This window comes from Neofelis nebulosa, chromosome 1, assembly GCF_028018385.1.
Source record: "Neofelis nebulosa isolate mNeoNeb1 chromosome 1, mNeoNeb1.pri, whole genome shotgun sequence".
Classification (NCBI taxonomy): Eukaryota; Metazoa; Chordata; class Mammalia; order Carnivora; family Felidae; genus Neofelis; species Neofelis nebulosa.
Genome location: NC_080782.1, coordinates 165,725,478 through 165,739,685, shown reverse-complemented (window position 1 = coordinate 165,739,685; position 14,208 = coordinate 165,725,478). Strand labels below are relative to the sequence as shown.

At 39.4% G+C, this 14,208-nt stretch overlaps 1 protein-coding gene across 2 annotated transcripts in view; it reads right to left on the bottom strand.

Annotated features, from left to right (window-relative positions):
* NALF1 (NALCN channel auxiliary factor 1) overlaps window positions 1-13,832 on the bottom strand; it is a 631,265-nt gene extending 617,433 nt beyond the window's left edge. Inside the window, exon 1 of one of the 2 annotated variants that reach the window (XM_058743067.1) lies at window positions 12,329-13,832. In XM_058743067.1, the coding sequence (XP_058599050.1) occupies window positions 12,329-13,258 (930 nt within the window). In that variant the 5' untranslated portion in view covers window positions 13,259-13,832. The remainder of the gene's footprint in view (window positions 1-12,328) is intronic. The other variant, XM_058743057.1, reaches the window with a different exon arrangement.
* Window positions 13,833-14,208: the final 376 nt, after the last annotated feature.

Genomic DNA, 14,208 nt, shown 5'->3' with positions numbered 1-14,208 from the left:
GGTCATTTGCATTTGCGTGTCCTCCTTTTTCCCCAGGACTTCCCTTGGACTTGGGCTGAGGCCACGGCCTCAGAAAGCACAGGTGCCCCAGACAGAGCTTCTTGCCTAATGGCTCCTAGCAGCCAGCCCAGTTGTCACTACGAGGAAGGAGATATCCTGTTTTTAAGGGTTTAAGATTCAGAGGACCTTTCTAAAAACAGTTGTTTCTCTTCAGACAAGTGATCCCAGCTTATCTAGGGTCACTGTGATTCCCAAGGTTAAATATATCACAGGGCTTTATGGAAACTAAGCTCAAGATCTCTATCAGGCAGTTGATCTGAACTAGAAGGACAGCTTTGATTAGAAGCTAATTACTGGATTAGAAGGACAAACCTGTCAATGTTTCCTACCAGCTCAGTGTCTACACAGTAGGAAGAGGGGTGTTATTCAGCCTTGCAGTACAGAGCCATTATCTCCTTTCAGGGTGGCTTGAGCTGAGAGGAAAACTCGCCAGCTACATTTTATTATCCACCTGCCCTGCTCCTCCTCTCAGTGACGCTTCAAACTGCATAGCAGCACCCCTAGCTCATAGGACCCGGTGGAACAGCAATCTGAACCTTGACTCATCTTTTAGGCCCTGTTTGTTCCCCACACAAAGCTGCTGCAGCAACAAGAAATCTAGATGAAGTGTCTTGTGTTTCTTTTTATGTGCAAAAGAACTTTATTTTCCATCTAGTCTAGCTGCTTTCCACCCACATTCTCCGCCCTAAAAGCGAAAACAAAAACAAAACAAAACAACTAGACATGAGCAACAATTTGTGACAGTGTGATATAGTAACTAAGTTAAGTCTCTGATATTAAGCACCACATACTACTGGGTTTGAATTCTGGCTATGCCACACTCACCTGTGAGAACTTGAGCGCATTCCTTAACTGCTCTAAACCTCAGTCACTGTAACCCCATTTGCTGATAAAGCTAGTTTTGCCCATGATATTGGACTGTTGTAGGGAATAAACAAGATATGAATGTTAGAGTTATCAGCATTGGGCTTGTTTGTGGTAAAAACATAATAAATGGGTACAATTCGATAGCAGTGTGCAATTTTACACAGTAATTTTGTTCCTGGTGATAATATCCCCAAAGAACTGGATATGGGGGGGGGGGGTGAGTTAATGCCTGAAAAGAAGTGCCACAAAACAAATAGAGAAAGGTCATTATTCACCTTTTCCTTCCCAGTCTGACCATGTTTTTGAGTCCTGCTTGAGAGTTAGTAACAGTGATTGATGTGTTTGTGATCAGAAGATAACAGAAGATAAATGTTTTTGCAACTCCGCAATAACAAAAAAAAAAAAAATTTCCTTATAGATTAGTCTAACTCCATTCCTATATATCCTCATGATAAGCATATGTAGTTGATTTGTTCTTTTTAAAAGTTATTCAGACTGATAACAATATGAATAGGAACCAAAAAACAAATAATTTAAAGTTGATATTGTCAAGACTTTTATTTTGCAAAGTATTATTATTATGAGCAAGGTGCTAGGCTAAGAAAATAGTTATATTTTCTGTGTAAGATCATTTTTCTCTGACAGGGATTGACACTAAGTACAATCTCACTGCGCAAAGTTATCTCTTCTGGGTCCTTCATTTTATTCCAAAGGCTGTTGTTTGGAATATTTAAAATCGTCTGGTCAACCAGCAACACGAGGGCAAGATGCCCCCCCGTAGGGTCACAGCAGATCGCAGATCGCTCCTATCCCATTTGCACATCTTCTGTAGCAATGTGCTCTCATTTCCTTAGGCAACTGTTTCCATTGTACCCTTTAATAGAACACTCTTTCTTATAGAGAGTAAAGATATTCCTGCACAAAACACCCATCTACAGAGCCTAGAGCCATGCAAAGTACTGGATAACAAGTCTCCCCTTCCATATGATGATTTTTATCTAGTTAAAGAACCTTGCTGGGTCTCTCTGTGTCTTCTCTTTCTCAGGGCAATCATGTTCCCACTCATGATGCACAGCCCGTCTTTTATTCTCCCCATTCAGTTTCTATATCTTGGCACTTGCCACGTTCGCCTTTTGTGCTAGCTCTAGTTCAGTATCGAGGCAATCTTTTACCCAACTCCCTCTCCCAATCAATAAAAATACTAAGTATGGCTAAATGGGTAAATGTGGGTCAGAGCAAAAAATTACAGGGACGCAAAAAACAAACACAAACCCAAGTATCTAGAAAGCAGGGCAAAGAGCCCCATCTTTTAAAATGGATTTTGAAGGCGACACTTTACGATGCCTCACAAACTACTTAATACAGAAGTTTCCCCCAGAATTTTGTTTTAACCAATAGGGTCCCAGGAGATGTTAGATCATCACAGTGGTTTCCCACTTGTCCTCTCAAGACAATTCGTGCACAAAAGAGCTCAAATCCCCCTGGACTAATCTAAGAGAATCCACTCAGTCTAAAACCCAACACATGTTCATTTTTCACCTAAAATAGAGCAAAACTCGAGCTTTAAGAATGGAGTATTTTCACTCCAGATGAACTTTTGTTTTCTGTTTTATTGTAGGATTGTTCAATAATTTATTCACCTTTCTAGAGAACCAGAAGGAATGTAGATGTAATAAAGCTGAGAATGTTATCATGCAAGATGAAAAGTCTGCTTATAAAACTCTGGTAAATGAGTGTTGTTTACCAGAAAATGTCTGTGAGATCTCAAGAGAAGACTATGTTAATTTTACTGATTTTCTCATAGCTTTTTCCCCCATGGCTTTCAATAACTTGTCACCATTTGTTGGGCATCATCAAGTCCTAGGTTGGGTATATTTATACGCATGGGAGTCTTTTGATTTCTTCCCTGTTACCATCTTATACAGAGAGATACTAAAATCCCTATTTTAAGTAACTTGGGTGATAACATGTAACTAATAAATGGTGAATCTAAAGAGCTGAACCCAGACTATCCTCATTTGTTCTTTTAACCATTATACTGTATTCTCTCTTCAGTTTAAAATTAATTTCTATTTCTAATTCAACAATTTTTTAAAGAAATCCTATAAAGAAATGGCCTCATTCAATTCAGCGGATTCCCTAAATACACAATTAAACCCCAGGGCACACATTCCTAAAGAAAATGTGTACAGTAACACATAGTATGTAATTGTTGATATTTACAATCAGTAGTTATTTTATATTATTTGAAAATGAATTTCCTACTACATTTAAGCATATTCAAGATGACAAATGTGTTTGTTTTCTGACATTCTGAAATTAAAGTTTTGTTCTTGTTCAAAACATAAACAAAACAAGGGATCTGAGATGTACAGCAGAATGCACACAGATACAACCTCTCCCCCTCCCCAAGGCTAAGAATAGATGGGAGCCTATCACCTCTTCTTTGGGATCTGGTGCCATCGCTCATTTTTTTGTGAGTCTGGTACTCTATGTCTCATATACCTATCTGGGTCCTAGATCAAAAGTTATGAATATTCTAAAGTTTATTGCATCATAAAATATTTATTTCTTTAAATTCCACATCTTTCCACCTACCCCGTTCTCCTCCTCTTTTCTCTCTTAAGGAAGAATAGTTCAGACGAGCCTTTATCTCAGCTCCAATTTATTCCTTAGTCCATCACAATTTGACATCTCTCCCTCCCAATCTATCAAAACTACTCTCATAATCAATAAAGAAAATAATTGCCAAATCCAGTGACCTAGTCCTGGGCTCATCCTATGTGTCCTATCTGCAAGGTAAGACACTCCTGACTGATTCTGCTCCTTTCTTAAAATCCTTCCCTATACCTTTCAGATTAGCACATTCTCATGATTCTTTCTCCGTCCCCTCTTCCTCTTCTTCTCCCTCTCCCTCCTCTCTCTTGCACATTCATCCTTCTTCCTCACATCTTCACCCTTATTCCTCATTCTTCTCTGTCTCCTTGTCAGGTCCCTTTTCAGCTCAAACCCTCAGATGTTGTTCTTCCTCAGGATTCATCTTTGACTTTCTGTCCATATAATTTTTTGCTAAGTCATCTAATCTCTGTCCATAGCTTCCCAAATCAAACGCATTTGTAGAGTGTGAACTTCACCACCAAACTTCCTATCACATGGTGTGCGATCTACTGAGTATCTCCTGCTATCATTATCTATAAAAATGAAGTCCTTGTTTCTTTCAACAATCTCAATTCCAACTCATTCTTCCCTCTGTATCTCTTATCTCTTCAAATGGTATCAACACCAGGGTTCCTGGGTGGCTCAGTGAGTTAGGCATCTGACTCTTGATTACGGCTCAGGTCATGATCTCATGGTTTGTGGGGTCAAGACCCACGTCAAGCTCTGCCCTGACAGCACAGAGCCTGCTTGGGATTCTCTCTCTCTCCCTCCTTCCCTCTGCCCCTCCCCTGCTCACATTAAATAAATAAATAAATAAATAAACAAACAAATAAACAAACATCAGTTAATTGATTAATTAACAGAAGGTATCAACATCCATAATCTCACCTTTTATAAATTTTGAATCACATCTTTCCTCTACAGTCGGTAAGTTTGAAACGAGAAAAGTCTCCTGAATCTTGCCTTTCTTCTCCACTTTCATAGTCACGGTAGTCATTCTGCCCAACATGGTAGCCACTAGACACTGAGGCTATATAAATGTAGACTAATTTAAGTTTAAATAAAATTTAAAATCCAGAACTTCATTCACCCTAGCCACATTTCAACTGCTTAGTAGCCACACACAGCTAGGGGCTACCATATTGGACAGGGCGGAGTATAAAACATTTATTTTGCCATAGAAAGTTCTGATGAAAGGGCCGCCTGGGTGGCTCAGTCGGTTAAGCATCTGACTTCAGCTCAGGTCATGATTTCACGGTCCGTGAGTTCGAGCCCTGCGTCTGGCTCTGTGCTGTCAGTTCAAAAGCTGCCTGCTTCAGATTCTGTGTCTCCTCCTCTTTCTGCCCCTCCCCAACTCACGCTCTGTCTCTATCAAAAAATGAATAAACGTTAAAAAAAATTTTTTTAAGAAAGTTCTGATGAAGAATACTGATTTATAGCCATCATATTACCCCTAAGGAATACTGCAGATTCTGAACAGATCTCTCTGGCATTACTTCACCCTGTTCCTGCCTATTATCACATTGTTGCCAAAGCTAATTTTTGAGAAAAACAAAGCATCCCAAATGAATCCTTCTTGATTAAAATTCCTGCCTGATATTTTATCATACAGACAATAAAACTCAAAGACCTTAGCATGGGATATATGGTCCTTCACAACTGAGCATGAACATCTCCCTAGAGCTATTTCCTACAGCAAGATTTTTAACAGTTGTTAAATCGACGTGAAGGTATATGTGGACTTATTATGTTGATCTTTTCACTCCTTGGTTATGTTTGTAATGCTCATAATAAAAGAAAATACATTAAAGTGACAAAGTGAACTTGATCTTTATTTTTTTTAATGTTTATTTAGTTTTGAGACAGAGAGAGACAGAGCACGAGCACAGGAGGGGGAGAGAGAGAGAGGGAGACACAGATTCCGAAGCAGGTTCCAGGCTCCGAGCTGTCAGCACAGAGCCCAACACGGGGCTCGAACTCATGAGCTGTGAGATCATGACCTGAGCCAAAGTCAGACGCTTAACCGACTGAGCCACCCAGGCGCCCCAAACTTGATCTTTAAAACTGCCCGGCTGTTTGACCTTAGAATAGTCAACTCTATGTCCTCACTTTACTCATCTGTAAAATCTGTGATAAAATTACCTCATATAGAGATGATGCAAAGATTAAATGGATTAGACAAGTTTCTGACTCCTGATGAGCTCTAAAGCTTATTAAACAGCTACTGTTGAAGTTTGCTCCAGCACTTAAACTTACGAGTGATTCAAGTCATTTTCTGCAATAGCTAATCCGTTGTCATGATCGTCCATTTACACCTGAGTTCAATTTTTTTTTCAAATAAACTAAGCCAGTGATAGTTCAGTGAGAAAGAGACTGATCACTTTTGATGGCGGTAGGGATACAAAGAAAGACCCCTTAACTTTGTGTTTCCCATGGAACGCAAGGCCGGGAAATTCGGCTTCCAGGGGCCATGAGAGGAAGGTAAGAAAATTGGAGGGTGGAGACACAGTTTTGACTAAAGCCCGTTTTCCCTCCTGTACGGAGTGAAGCAGCTGACACACCTAATCCCCAGGAATTTCCATAGAACCGACTTGCATTTACCCATCATGTTTTATGTGTGGACATGCTACTGCCACTGTTAAAATCAGTAACAGTGTTGAGACAGACAGTAAACTTCCATGTTTGTAAAACTTTTTTTTTTTTTTTTTTTCCGTCTCTGGTAGCTGAGACAACATTTTGTCTATAGATGATTGAATGTAGAAACAGACTACCGAGGGGTGGTGGGGATTAATCATTACCTTTTCACACTTTAAACAACCAAGGATTAAATATTTTCATGTAGTCCAACACAATACGTACTGCAAATTGGGAATTATTTATTACTAAAGAAAGACAAATGTTAACTATCTCTTGTTTCCAGTTGTAAAGAATCAGAGTAAATTTACATTTCATTAAAGAAATTCCATTATTTGGATTGTAATTACATTTAATTCCTATGAGATAAAACTGAAATTTAATGTTTCACAGCATCTTATAATCTAAAATGTTAAAAATGAAATGATTCATATTACAATCATTTCCAAACAGAACAATAAGATCCTCTTAAAACTAATTCCTAAATTAAGCTGTTGTAATCCGAGACTGCTTATGAATGTCAAGTAGTTACTACAGTAATATAGAAATAAGTTAAAAAAACAAAAACAAACAAAAAAACCATGGCTTATCATTACAATAGAAGTGAAAAAGAATTATAATTTCCTAGGATTGATAAAATTAATTATTTAATGCTATGAAAAGCCAAAATGTTTTCTCTCACAACCAACCGTGTACTTTTTAAAAAGTCTGAACTTTAGGCATTTACATAGGCTAAAATTACAGACAAAAGTAATGAGACTGGGGCTCCTCTAATCAAATAGCTGATCAGTCTCAGGAAGATAATCATTGAGTTCTGCGCTCATGTGATCAGCCCATTATTAAGCACTAGTATGGTGACCCAGTTCTCCCTAAAAGAAAGAACTGCCATAGCCAATGGGCCCATCCTCAAACATTCAAATCTCTGGTCTTCTCTGCATCCAACTCCTTCTCACCACGTTCTCTCTGGGCATATCTCTTTCCCTTTTCACCCAGCTGGATCGTTTTTCATCTACTCCCTCAAGCTACATATTTGCTCCCCTGCACTCTGGCTATGTCCTGTTACCTCTCCCACTTTTCCAAAATATCTGAGCTCCATTCTCATCACATGAGAGTCACCAGGAAAACTAGAAATGCCAAGCCCATGACACAAGCCAGACCAATGAAATCAGAATCTCTTTGGCATTAAGATCTTCTTCACAGATCCCCGGGACATTCCAGCGTGACCCCAAGGACCATGATCTAGCCTAAATGTTCACTGATATTGAAGAACCATCTCCGCAGTATATATCAATATAAATAAAACAAATGACAAAATGTTTGGTGCTGAGTTCATGTGAGGTTGATATAGAAGATAAAGATTTACACAGGAAATTAGGAATTGAAATTAAAGCAACAGGTCAGATAATTCAAACCAAATGTTCCCTTGTTTGAAATAGCTATGTGTATATTTGTTCTTGCATAATCAACTTAGCAAGAAAAGATATCTTAATGTATTATGATATGTATGTGGGGAGCACTGGGCTGAAAGAATTCTTTGATCTCCTTTCCTTCACACTTAATTCACCTTGCATATGCAGACACCAACTTCATCTAATTACAGTGATTAACCAATGTATAATGGCAATTATTGAAACTTTGTGGATATGCCCTATATAGCTACTAATCTGACCCAGTTACAAGCTCAAAGTAAAAATATTTGTTCTTTAGTCTATAAAACAAGCATCTAATATTAAGATAGTCTATAAAACAGGCATCTAATATTAAGATAAATTTTGGGGTGTTTCCCTATAAAACTAAAACACAGATCATAAATCAGTAGTTGCATACAGAGCAAAAATATAATAAATAAAAAATCTGGATCATAAAAATGATTATGATCATGGTGTTCATCTTATAAATTACCTTATTAATGGTTAAAGTGATCATCTGCATGGTTAGACTATTTGGTTTTTCAGATGAAAATAATTAAGTGGTAGAATATAAAAAGTCGTATTTGCAGATTCATTCCACACTTCTGAACAGTGTCATAATACCCACAATTGCACTTAATCAACAACAAAATAATATTTTAGTAGAAAGAATTGTAAGATATTTGATCTTCTTTAAAAATATTATTTCTTAAAAATTTATAGTGCATGACACCAAAATAAGTAAGAACTTAAGAAATGCCTTTTTTTTCAAACTGCAAATTATGTAACCCGAATTCTACGTTATCAAATTGGTTACTGTTTGTAAGTGGTTCTTGCAAATATTACAGAAAGCTTCAGTTATCAGAATTGTTACATATGCCTAACACTGGCAGAGCATCTCTTTGGTCAATGTCTGTTAAATAAAAATAGGCAATAGAATCTGCTTTAATATGAGACTATAAAACTAAAAACATGAGAATGCATATATTCTTGAGAGTATAAAGATTAGACTTGTGCCGACAGAACTAAAATACAGATGATGTAATGATTTATGTTAGAATCTAACCTCAAAACTGCTTTCGCTGACCATCTGTCTTAAGGTATAGTAAGTAAATAAAGCTAGCAATAACAAAAACTCACCTGTTCACACAGAACTTTGTATTCCCTAAGTATATTTATATACATATATAATATATGTATGCAATTTTTACACATTTTATAACATTAATTTTTATAATATATACATTTTTATAATTTTTATAATATAGATTTTCAAGAGTGCTTACAAGCTAAAGAATGGCATATTTAAGGGAAAATCTTCATTTAAGTAAAAAAAATCAAGTATGTTAATCATATACATACGTAATTTTATATCTTAGAACATTATATTTTTAATAATACCACCTAGCTTAAATTTTTTTAAGTACCTGTTAGATTCTTATTAAACATATCAAAAAACACTATTTTGAAAAACACTGTGAATCACTGTCATATAATTTTTGCTGCTTTATGTAATACAGCAGCTTGAATGTTATAATGTAAATGACACATGCAATAATTTTTATTCTTTATTTTTTCATAAATTACTTCCTAGATAAATGTGTATATTTTCTTTAAAAAAATTAAACCAGCTATTTCTCAGAATAGTAAGAAATTTTCTTGGATACAAAAGATTTCTATTATATGTTGAAATACAAAGGTTTGCTAAAGTAAATCCAAGCTGTATTTGATCTCCAATTACTTTGGACTCAAGACCTTATTATTGTGTTAGATTAATAGTAAGGTTTGTTTTTTTTTTTTTCAACATAATGGATCAAAAAGCCTTTTTAAAAAGTTAAATAGAAATTAAATTTAATCTAGTTTAATTCTTAATGGAGGGGGACTAGAATATAAAACTAGAAGGTAATTAATATATGTCCTAACTTTTAAAAGCTAGAAATAACTGCATTGATCATTTGATTACATGGCAGTACAATAAAGTTAGTACATTTATCCTAAAATATGAATTACAATAGTTTGTATACCTAATATGATTAAGTATTTTATGTCTATAACTCTGTAAATATATTTATAAACTATCAAAACTGGATTTTTTCATGAATACATTACCAATCCCAGAAATATAATGCATTTACTTTTAATGTAGCCTAGGACTTTGTGGCTACCTTAAAATATGGAAAATTTCACATAGAATGTATATTTCGAACAAGGCCCTTGATGATAGTCCTCATTTCATAATTATAAGTTTGAAATAAGTATGTTTAGAAATAACTCACACACATCTTTCAAATGTGTGCAAGTAGCATTTGAAGCCATATAACATAATTTGTATTTGGATATGTTTGTGGCCTTTGCAGAATCATAAACAAATCATACACTAAACTAAAAAACTAAGCAATTGATTTGTGAGTTATCAACCAAAAACACTGACACCTTAAATTTGAGACTGTAATTTTTGAAAACAGTTACTGTAGAATAAATATGTCAGATTGACAAATCAACTGAAATCACACAACCAAGAAATGGCTCCAAGACATCCTGGGTAACAAATTCTGTGTGGCGGAGATAAGAAATTCAATTGTCTGTATTTACTTTTCCATGTGAAGAAAAGGAACTGATATTTGTATAATATGCTTTTGTGTATGCAGTTAATGACGACTACTTTATACAGATACACAATACAGAAGTAGTTTACAACATCACAAGTTAGTTTAGCTTACACTATACTTTATAGCGATAAATGATAACATAGTTATAAAGTTGAGATTTATGTCAGGTCAAGGAGAAGATAAACATTTACATATATTTAAAATCTGGGTATTTGAACAAAAATCTATCTGACATGTTTATCTGAAAATATGTTGCCGTCTATTGACAATACAGACTATGTTTTAAATACTGTCCTATGCAAATTGGGATTACTAGAAATTTCTATAAAAGTTTGCATTCAGGGAAGCAAACAAAATTATATTATTACAAGCTACCACTTTTGAACATAACTACAGTGAAATCTTTGCAACCTTTTTATTAGCAGTGTAATTAGCAGACACATGAGTGTCCTTATCTTTACAATTCTGAGGCAACATATCTTGTCAAAATAAATAACTATGCAATAAATATGCTAGTCATTCATTAACTTCTGCCATTAAGAGTAAGTTTGATCCCCAGGCATGAGTTATAGTGGTATGTTTAAGAAAAACAGAAAGTTTAAGATCCATTTATCTAGTGAAGTAGCATTCCAGATTAATGTTGTAAACTCAGTATTACTATCTGAAAAGAAGCCCTATTTCTAGTCTTTTAAAGAATGTTGACAAAGCAAGTTTAGTTTGAGTTTAGCTTAATTGTCAAAAGCACAATTAATCAATCCAAAGTAAAATACAGCCCTTGAACTATGTTCATTTTAAACAGGTATCCCTTTGCCCATTTCTCTAGTCAAAGTATTCACAAAAGCCTTTGATCCATACTGCCCTTGATTACACTTCCCCAATACAAAGCAAGTGAGGCAGAAGAGGGACAGTTCTGTTCCTGAGTGGACTTGGGGGAGTAGTCAAGAGAAAGGAAGAGACTGTGGTGTATTTTTTTCTTCTGAAAAGCAATAGTATTTTCTTGTGCTGTTTAAGAGATTACCCCTGGGATGAAACATAAAGGCTTATTGAGATTCTGTCATCATTTCTTCCCTACTAAAAGGTCACTGCAGTATATTCATCTTCAACAGAGCTCTGGGGCAAATCTCATTTCAGCACCACGGACAGAGACACTTCTCCTGGCACTGGCGCCCTTGATTAATTACATTGACCATTTCTTAAGAAACTTGCATTGGCTTCTCCTTTGTCAATCAGCAAGTATTATATCCATTATTATATTCAACAGGAAGAGGCTGAATATAATACACTCTATTAAGGAGCCCAGAGCATCTAGCATTTGCCGTGTAGCACTTCTGTAGAGGATCCTGATAATTAAAGCTAATTACGTAAGGTGTGTTAAATTAGCTAACACTGTTCATCGATCACCAGATATTTAAATAAAACTTTCTACTCATAATGAGTCTCAGATCAGTTATTATACAAATGTCTAAGAGAAAACAGGAAACTTATGGTGAATAAATACACTTAGGTAGGCCTCCATACTTCCCAAACAACCAGAATTACCCCTGTGAAAAAAGTAAAATGCTTTTTCATTCTTCCTGCATAAACAACTACAAACACTTTCTTTTGTCCCTCTGGCCAACCAACTTAATGATGTCACTATATCAGAGAGATCATGTGTGCAGGTCCATAAGCCAAACCACACATGCCTGTCACTGACTCTGATTTTATCTGGGGTCATCAGTATCCAGTTCCATCTGTCTTCCTAACAAGCTGCATTCAAATTCCATTAAAAAAATGGTAACAGAGTTTGAACCAACTGCATAGATGTAACAGATAGCAAAGCATCAGCTTTATCATCTCAGAACACCAGGGTCTTTCCTGAGCTTCCAAGGATTCCCAGAAGGCACCAGTCCACCGGCAATCCTCAAGGTGTTCCCAACTTAAGCAAGTCAGGCCCTCCTAACCACAAAAACAACAAGTGAAGTAACAAAACCAGAGTCAAAAAAAAAAAAAAAAAAAAAACTATTTTAAAACTCTAGAGGACGTCTCCGGCCAAACACACACAGACAGTAAAGCGCAAGAGGGGGCGAAAAAAAAACCCACTGTTCCTACCTTACAGTCTTCAGGACAGGATTTCACCGAGTACTCCTCCGACTGTAAATATTTATGGAGCACACTCTCAAACTCTTCGTATTTCTCCTGAGCGTGGTGGTCGTAGTCTTGGTAAGCCTCGACGCACTGCCGGCAAGTGGCCATCTCGCCGCCCTCCTTGAGCACCACATCCAGACTACAGTTCAAAGTGTTGGGACTGGATAACCCCGAGAACAATTCCCAAAGTGTGTAGGAATTACAAAACGAAAGGTAAAAATCCGACAAGTTCCAGAGCGGAGTTGGATGCGTCCCCCTCACCTGCTGCTCCTCCCCCGCGGCCGCTACCCCCCGACTCCAGTTCCTGGCGCACACGGCGTCCGCGCTCTCCACCGTGAAGCACTGGCCCGAAGAGGCGCCCTGGGGGTAACAAGTCTCCAGGCGCCACAGCGGTTTGGCAGAGTTTCCTAGAAAAAGAGCCTTGCTCCGGTTGTTTTTGCCTCGGTCGCCCTTGCCGCCGCCGCCGTCTCCCGGGGAGGGGGGCAGGGTGGGGGACGAGGAGGCGGAGAGGAGTCTGTGCGCCTGGGCGGCGGGCGAGGACTCCCCCATGCTCGCCAGGAGCGCGGGCCAGGAGGGCTCCTGCTGCCGCTGCCGCTGCTGCTGCTGCTGCTGCTGCTGCCGCTGCCGCTGCTGCTGCTGCCGCTGCTGCTGCTGCTGCTGCTGTTGCTGCTGCTGCTGCTGCTCCTTGTCCCGGGCCCGGGTCAGCTTGGCCTCGGCGCAGAACCACAAGTGATCAGAGAGCAGGACTGTGAAAAACAAGAGAGATGCCAGAGACAGTCGCCATTTCTGAGCCCTCTCTGAATCGATGAACGGTTTCTCGTTCTCCCGGGGTGCGGCCAACCAGATTTTTAAGCCGTCGTCATACTGCCGACACATCCAAGCACCCCTGGTCATATTTTGGGAACGCACAGCCCTGGCCGACTCCACCGTGAGGGCTCCTGTGCCGGTGTCACCACAATATGCATTGACTTAAAGGGTTTAATTTCCTTATCCCCTCCTCCCGGTTCTCTCTCTCTCTCTCTCTCTCTCTCTCTCTCTCTCTCTCCCTCTCTCTCTCTCTTTCTCCTTTCTCTTTTTGCCTACATAAATATTACCAATCTTTGGAGGAAGATCTGACTTGCTCCCGACCTAATCATAAGCCGACCCCATCGTCTGTAGAGTGGAAAACAATAATGGAGAGAGAGAGAGAGAGAAAGAGGGAGAGAGAGAGAGAGAGAGAGAGGCAGTCGGAGGAGGCAGGGGCTGGTGGCCGGTGGTGAGCTGAGTGCAGGAGGTGATGGTGGAGGTGGCGGGGTGGCTGGCGCTGATCCTCTCTCACCCAGGCATTGTCACAGCGCGGGTCCCCATGGCCCCGCTGAGGACAGCCCGCTCTCCCCTGCCAGGGGCATGCCGCGTCTCCGCTGCCCACTGACGGCGACCCGAGCGCCTCCCCAGCTCCGCTCCTCTCCTCCTCCTCCTCCTCCTCCTCCTCCTCCTCCTCCTCCTCTTCCTCCTCCTTCCTCTCCTTCTCCTTTCTCTCCTCCTCCGCCTGCTCCTACTTCTCGCTCGCTCTCCCCGAGTCCGGAGCCTGGGCAGCCGCCGCCGGCAGGGCTCTCCCTCCCCCCCACCCCCCACCCCGCGCTCGAACTGCCGCCGCCGCCGCCGCCGCCGCCGCCGCCGCCGCCGCCGCAGGTCTGCCCGCGGGCGCCGCCGCGGCCGGGCTCCGACTGCTGACGCCGCCTCCCCCGGACCTCGGGGCCGAATCGCCTGGGCTGGGCCTCCCGAGAGCCACAGTCATCTTCAGTCCCCGGCTAAGTTGCCGCCATCTTCGTCCTGGAGAAACACTTTTTTTGGGGGGAGCACTG